Source organism: Corvus cornix, chromosome 3 (assembly GCF_000738735.6).
Source record: "Corvus cornix cornix isolate S_Up_H32 chromosome 3, ASM73873v5, whole genome shotgun sequence".
NCBI classification, from domain to species: Eukaryota; Metazoa; Chordata; class Aves; order Passeriformes; family Corvidae; genus Corvus; species Corvus cornix.
In genome coordinates, this window is record NC_047056.1 from 59277391 (window position 1) to 59284704 (window position 7314).

General features: G+C 48.0%; 1 protein-coding gene and 1 long non-coding RNA gene across 2 annotated transcripts; one reads left to right on the forward strand and one right to left on the reverse strand.

The window, feature by feature from the left end:
• Window positions 1-518: 518 nt before the first annotated feature.
• Window positions 519-3762, reverse strand: LOC104690598. Its single transcript, XR_005604189.1, has 2 exons — window positions 3676-3762; window positions 519-3047 (listed from the first exon to the last, which is right to left on the reverse strand). It is a non-coding gene; the product is annotated as an uncharacterized LOC104690598 (long non-coding RNA).
• Window positions 3700-6772, forward strand: CCN2 (cellular communication network factor 2). Its single transcript, XM_039569021.1, is given in 7 exon segments — window positions 3700-3961; window positions 3963-3989; window positions 4092-4292; window positions 4294-4315; window positions 4447-4698; window positions 4920-5131; window positions 5456-6772. Coding segments are annotated over 7 exon segments (1044 nt in total). The 5' UTR covers window positions 3700-3928; the 3' UTR covers window positions 5753-6772.
• Window positions 6773-7314: the final 542 nt, after the last annotated feature.

Genomic DNA, 7314 nt, shown 5'->3' on the forward strand with positions numbered 1-7314 from the left:
ATTTTGCTTTAGCCCAATGGACTTGAACTTTTCAAGTCCCAGCATTTTGATGGCTAACAGTGCATTTAGTGAACTGCCCAACTGATGCTAGCAGAGAATCTGAACCAGTATCTTGAGGGATTTGGACTAGGTCCACCAGTTCAGCAGCAAATATTTCTATAGGCCCTAAGATATCCACTGCCTCTCCCCACCTTCTTATTCTGGTTCACTTTGGAGAAGAGCTAATGGCTGTCATTAGTAAGATTAGCTGACGTGAATTGTCACAGCTACAAGGTGAAAAGCTTTGTATCAGTCTAACCAAGCAGTACAAATCACACAACATGGATAAGTTTCTTGACAGATCCTGGGAAATGTAGTCTTTGCTTTGCCTTTGTTGATTCATGAGCTCACGCATCTCCCCAGAAAAGGATGAGTAAAAGTTCAGCAAGTGGTCTACTTCAGAGCCCTTCCTATGCCTACAGATATGTAGAATAAGCTACCAGATAACTTCTAAGAAAGAGAAATACCAGGCAACCACATTAACGATGGAATAAATCTCTTTATTTTTATTCTGTGTCTATTTCTGAGCTAGCAGAGTAAGTCTTTCTTGGAATCTGCATTTTAAGCAAAAGCCTACTAACGTAACTTTAACCAGACCTCTCAGAATTTTGAGATATATTTATTACAATTTTAAAGAAATATCCTGGTGAGCGTTTTGGGAAAGGAACTAATTGGCACACTAAACCTGAGGCAAGACAGAAATGTCTGAAGCCAGCTACAAGCCTATCGTGACGATAAACAGCTCAGGGTCCAGATGTCCATATATGGCAAGACTTCCTATAAGACTGACAGTACTGTATGTGCATTGCGTATGGTTGTTGGATCAGATTCACATTCCTCGGGTATGTTTCTCTGGGAGCTTTTGATTTCCGCTTTGAGGCCTGGCTCAGACCTCCAATTGCTCTTATAAAAAAAATCTGTGACTGAAAGTTGAAAATGTGCAAGATTCTTTCTTTAAGTACACAAACACTCCAAGTCTAGCCACTTTCCTGTAGTCTTGCCAGGTTTTCACTATGTCTGATACCTGATCAAGTGACTTTTTGGGGGGAAGCAGGAAAAAAAAAAGAAGGAAAAACACAAGAGAGGAATGTAGTAATCCACACCTGTACATTTTACAAGACTTCACCAACTGAAGCTGATGTAGACACACACATACCATATATAGCTGTGTAAACAAGTCTGCAAGGCCGGTATAGTGAATTCCTAGTTTCAGCAGAAAAAATATACTATCTTAAAAGCATGTGCTATATAAATACCTGCATGGAAGTCAAAATTAGTGCATTTTAATCATTTTATGCATCAATGCCAAGATGTACTTCTCCAACCTGTGGCCTTCTCAAGAGACACCTGGATGTGGTATCCGGGGATATAGTTTAGGGGTGATTATGGTGGTGTCACATTGCCAGTTGGACTAAATGATCTTGAAGGTCTCTTCCAACCTTGAGGATTCTGGGATTGTCATCAGAAAGGATAAGCTGAAGACTGACTGGAGTCTGAAAGAACTGCCTTTGCTTCCAGGTTCCCTTCGCCCCCGTGAGTAAATACACACACATAAATGAGGTACCCATTGTGACACATCTAACAACACAGAAACCAAGATGACCAAAAGGCACTCCCATGGACTCTGATTCTTACCCCCCTGCGTGTGCTGGCACAACTTCTAATTTAGTGGGCTAATGCCTGATCCACAGTGGTGCAAGACCAGAATTAGTTCTGAATTCAAACACCTATTCAAGTAGTTTTTCTCAGGGCAGCAAGTGTATGGGGCTTGCTGTACTTGGCCTGCAGTGGGAGGACTTAGGACAGATTTATCCTTTAATTTTGGATTTCCTGGCTTTCTGGTAATTTGTTACTTTTAAACATACTTTTTCTGTCAGTAAGATTCTTAGGTTTTGTTTAATAAAATTGTATCTCTGAAAAAACCTCTTACATGGAAAGTTATAAAACATGTCTAGAGCCTCTCTCTCTCTCTGATGTTCTCCTACCATATTTAGGCATTTAAAAAAGGCATTCTGTTTACCTGGTTACATTTGCATTTTGGTATGCATGTCATACATAGTTTGGTACACATACTATTTACCCAGCACTGAGGCCACTGGAGTCCTTCAAGTAAATACAGATTTTAGGAGACCTCATGATTTTGGGAACATACATTATTCACCATAACTATTCCTCTGGGATTTATTTTTTCTTTCAGAGCCAATCTCATTTCTTTTAATGGAGAATTTCAAGTAGAAGAAATTACATCCAAATGACTTTTCCAGACACAGTACAATGCTGGCAGAATATAAGTAACAGTTTTACAGTACAATAGTTCTACTGGGGCATTACATGGAAGACCTTCTTTTCCCCTCATGAATCCTGTGCATACATATTGCTGCATCATAGCATGGAAGCATGCCTAGATATGGAGGGATGGGAAGAAGTGGGGGGCAAGGGGGAATGGTAGTGGGGGAAAGCCTACATACAAAAGATGAGATCTCTTAAGGTAACTACCAGATTTCAGATTGCTTAATGTGATGCATTAAGCTGGTCTCTCTTACTAAACACTAACATACTTCCACAGGTCAAAAGCCAAAACATTGGCATTCCTTGCGTTAAGCGGAGGTCAAACAACATGACATCACTGAATATTCAAATAATACACAGCAGGCAGGGGAAGAGCCATCCTCCTGGCTAAAAAAAAAAACAACAAGCATCATAGCAGTTATCTGCAATGACTTAATCCAAGCCACAATGCTTAGGTCTTGGGTTCAGTCAAATACAAACCACAGTGTTAAGGTTTTGGCTGAGTGCAGCGGCATGCCATTCTCTTCTTGTTGTAATCCTGGGGCGGACCATCAGCAAGGTTGGGAAGCAGGGATGTGCGAGGAACGTGTTGCTCAGAAATGACAGCTGCACACACAGGCGGTGGGAAAATAATAGCCACTTCTTCCATGCTTCACACTCCACTCGCTGTGCCAAGTATTTCAGAGTAAATAGGCACTCTCTCTATTCATAGAGAGCATCTATTAGGGAAGGAACACATTACAAATATTCAGTATGATTCAGTGGTACACAGAGTCAATTTATACCCGGTAGTGTAATTATACCTTTCTTCGGTGGTACCAAAGCGCCGGGACCGTTCGCCGCCGGACACCGAGTACCCCGCGCCACCCCCGATCCACCCGCTCCGCGTCCCTGTGCCCGAGGGAGGGACCGGGGGCGAGCGGGGAGCACAGGGGAAGGGAAATAGCGGATTCCCCCGAACGCCCCTGGCAACCGCCCCGCCGCCCCCTTGCCCCTTCCCACCGGACCCGCCGCCCGCCTCGGAATAACGCGCTGCCGGGGGCGGGGAGCGGCCGGGAGCGCTGGCAGCGGCGGGGACTCACATTTAAAACACATCAAGACGAAAAATAAAAAACCGTAAAGGGGGGGGGGGGGGGGTGGTGGTGAGAGTGGCGCTGGGGGGGCGCAGCCGGAGGAATGCGGGAGTCAGGGGTCAGGGCCGCTCCGGGGCGGCGGCGGCGGCGCGGGGCGGGGCGGGCGGCGCGGCGCGGCGCGCAGGAATGCGCGGAATGTCGCTGTTTGTCCGCGGCCCCATTCAGCCCATTGGCGAGGGCCGCGCCGCCGCCGCCTATAAAGGGGCGTCCGTACCGGCAGCACTTGTCAGTCACACAGCCACTCTCCCGCCGCACTCGGACGGAGCGGAGGAGAGCGGAGCCGCGCAGCACTTCAGCAGCCACCTCCGGCACAGCGTCCGCCGCAGCCCCGTCCCGCGCCGACGAGGAGATCCGCCCTGCGGGAAGCTCTCGGCTCACCTTCGGCTCACCTCGCTGCCCGGCAGCCCGACGCCGCTGCCTGCCCGACGCCGCCGCCTCGCCGCCCACAAGCCGCTGACCGCTGCAGGATGGTCCCCAGCACCTTCGCCCCGTTCGCCGTAAGCCCTGCTGCTCGCTCTCCTCAGCCCGGTAAGTGCTGCCGCCCGCGGCGCCGCTGCGCCTGCCCCGTCCGGGCGTCCCGGCGGCGGCTCTGACGCCCCCCTCTCTCTCTCTCTCCCCCGGCACTTGCAGCAGGCTCAGGGCCAGGAGTGCAGCGGGCAGTGCCAGTGCGGCGCAGGGCCTGGCCCCACCTGCCCCGCCGGCGTCTCCCTGGTGCTCGACGGCTGCGGCTGCTGCCGCGTCTGCGCCAAGCAGCTGGGCGAGCTCTGCACCGAGCGCGACCCCTGCGACCACCACAAGGGGCTCTTCTGCGATTTCGGCTCCCCCGCCAACCCGCAGAATCGGCGTCTGCACCGGTGAGTGGGGACCGGGGCTGCCGCCCGCCGCGGGGACAAGGACAGGGTCCCGCGGGGCAGGGAGTGGGGGTAGTGGGAACCTCCGAGACTCCCGCCCGCCCGACTCACGCTCTGCCTCCTGCCCCTCGCAGCTCGGGACGGCGCCCCGTGCGTGTTCAGCGGCATGGTGTACCGGAGCGGAGAGTCCTTCCAGAGCAGCTGCAAGTACCAGTGCACCTGCCTGGACGGCGCGGTGGGTTGCGTGCCTCTCTGCAGCATGGACGTCCGCCTGCCCAGCCCCGACTGCCCCTACCCGCGCCGGGTGAAGCTCCCTGGAAAGTGCTGCGAGGAGTGGGTCTGCGATGAGGCCAAAGAGCAGACTGCCGTGGGACCTGCACTCGCCGGTGAGTGGCTCTGTGCAGATGGCAGCCAGGGGAAAGGGGCACTCTGCTTGGAGGCTGAAGGCAGTGGGCTGGGTGGACACAGGGCAGACTCTGTAGGGCTGCAGTTAGTGGAATCACCCCACAAATTTAGTGTAGCTGCCTGAAATTCTCAGGAAAAAGAAGGAGCATTTAGAGGGCTGAGGTCACGCAGTGGTCTCACTTTGGTTTTCTGTCTCCTGCAGCTTACAGACTGGAAGACACTTATGGTCCAGACCCAACAATGATGCGTGCCAACTGCCTGGTGCAGACCACGGAATGGAGTGCTTGCTCCAAGACCTGTGGCATGGGTATCTCTACAAGGGTCACCAATGATAATGCCTTCTGCAGACTGGAGAAACAGAGTAGACTCTGCATGGTCAGACCTTGTGAAGCAGACCTGGAGGAGAACATCAAGGTAAATACGATTATCTTTATGTATGCTGTACTAGCATGCTTCCATCCACTAGCAAAAGGACAGGGACCAAAAGTGCAGTGCTGACAGGTAGTCAGTTTCAAGTGCTTTGCTTTGAGATTTGAGTTTTACCCTAGTGGTGATCACTATTTACAATTAAATGTCCTTAGTTTTCTCTCATGCTGTATTATGGCACTGTACAAGACAATCTTGCCTAGTGATAATACAGTAAGGATTATCATGTCTGCTCACCCTTAACCTGCAAGCTTAGTGTGCTGTGTGAAAGCCTACCTTCTAAACATGTTGTATTCACTTTCATCCTAACAGAAAGGCAAAAAGTGCATTCGCACCCCCAAAATCTCCAAGCCCATCAAGTTTGAGCTGTCTGGCTGCACCAGCGTGAAGACCTACAGAGCTAAGTTCTGTGGTGTCTGCACTGACGGGCGCTGCTGCACACCCCACAGAACAGCCACTCTCCCCGTGGAGTTCAAGTGCCCTGATGGGGAGATCATGAAAAGAAAAATGATGTTCATCAAGACCTGCGCGTGCCACTACAACTGCCCTGGAGACAATGACATCTTTGAGTCTCTGTACTACAGAAAGATGTATGGAGACATGGCATAAAGCCAGAAGGAGACGCTAAGTAGATTCTCAACTTGAACTGATTTGCATCTCATTTTGTAAACATGATTCAATAGCACAAGGTATTTAAATCAATTTTTTTTTTTTAATTTCAACAAACTGCTCCATGTGACTTAAGACAATTTTTCTACTGACCCCAAATGGTGGTTTGAAGAAGAACGTAGAATGGACAGTGGGACCACAGCAAGACACAGCTTCAGAGCATGTTGTTCCTGAGGCGGTGTGATGGGGTTAAGGGAAACAGACAGGAAAAGCAGATTCAAGCAAATGTTCCCTTAATGTGGTACAGCGTGCTTCATCTAGTAGTGCAATTGAGAAGAGACCATTAGCATGTTTGCTGGCGCTGGCTTAGAGACAGCAACAGCTGGAATGCAAACACCCAGCAAAGTGCTAAGTAGAAGGTGTTCTGTTAGTCAGGACAGTAATGTTTCAGCTCTGACATTCTGATTTGGATGGCTTGGCCAACAAGAGTCAGAATCATGTCAATTAGACTGGACAGCTTGTGGCAGTTAATTTACCTGCAACAAGCTACTTTTTATGAATATTGTAAATAATGTGTGTATATATATTTGTACAGTTATCTAAATTAATTTAAAGTTTTGTGCTTTTGTTTAATGCTTTGAAAGTTCAATGATAGCCTTCTTTTTTGGAACAAGATAGGTAAGATTTAAAGCTTGTTTGACAATGCATTCAAAGCATGAAATAGATACTCTAGTGGAAATTGTTCACATAAGGCCAAATGGTGTGTTGAGGTCAAGATGAAGTTGGGGTGCCTGTAACGTTACAAAGCATTCGTCTGGCTAAATATGCTTACTTACTATAAGACAAGTGGCTTTAAGAAAAATGACTGTTCTGTAGCTCATCAGTCTTTCCACTTGAGCATTTGTTTCTTTCTTTGACTATGGCTCTTTTTGGACAGTTTATTTGTTGAGAAGTGTGACCAAAAGTTACATGTTTGCACCTTTTTAGTTGAAAATAAAGTATTTATATTTTTTATATAAACGGCTTGGTATTTCATTTACCTTTAGTCTCCACTATTTCTTAACGTATTTCTAAAAGGGCTTGGCTTTGCACTAGGTGAAAATCAAGTAATGTGTGGTGAGTTCTTTGTCTAGAAGCACATACACTTAGGAATAAGCTAATGATTTACTTATTCTGTTACTAGTGAACCAACTGTAGTTTGTTACTCTTCTAAGTTTAGAATGAAGGGAAGGGCCAGGCTTGCTTTGCCAAGCCCAGTATGGCATTAGAAAGTGCAGCAGGTCTCTCATGCATCACATGTGGTTTGAAGGGAGCTGGCTGGTCACCATGGTATTCAACTGCTACTGTAATACGCCACACAACATGCTTAATTTCATTGAGGTGTTCCACTGGTCAAGATTTTCTTTCAACTGAGGCAAGGAAAATATTTTCAGTTACTAAAAGCATTGAAGTGGTTCTTGACTCTAGAGTCAAATCCAGAAGTCCAAAATTTGGTACAATTCTCAGGGAAGAGCTAATGGGTTGTATTATAAAAATCGCAGAATCCTACAGGTTGGAAGAGG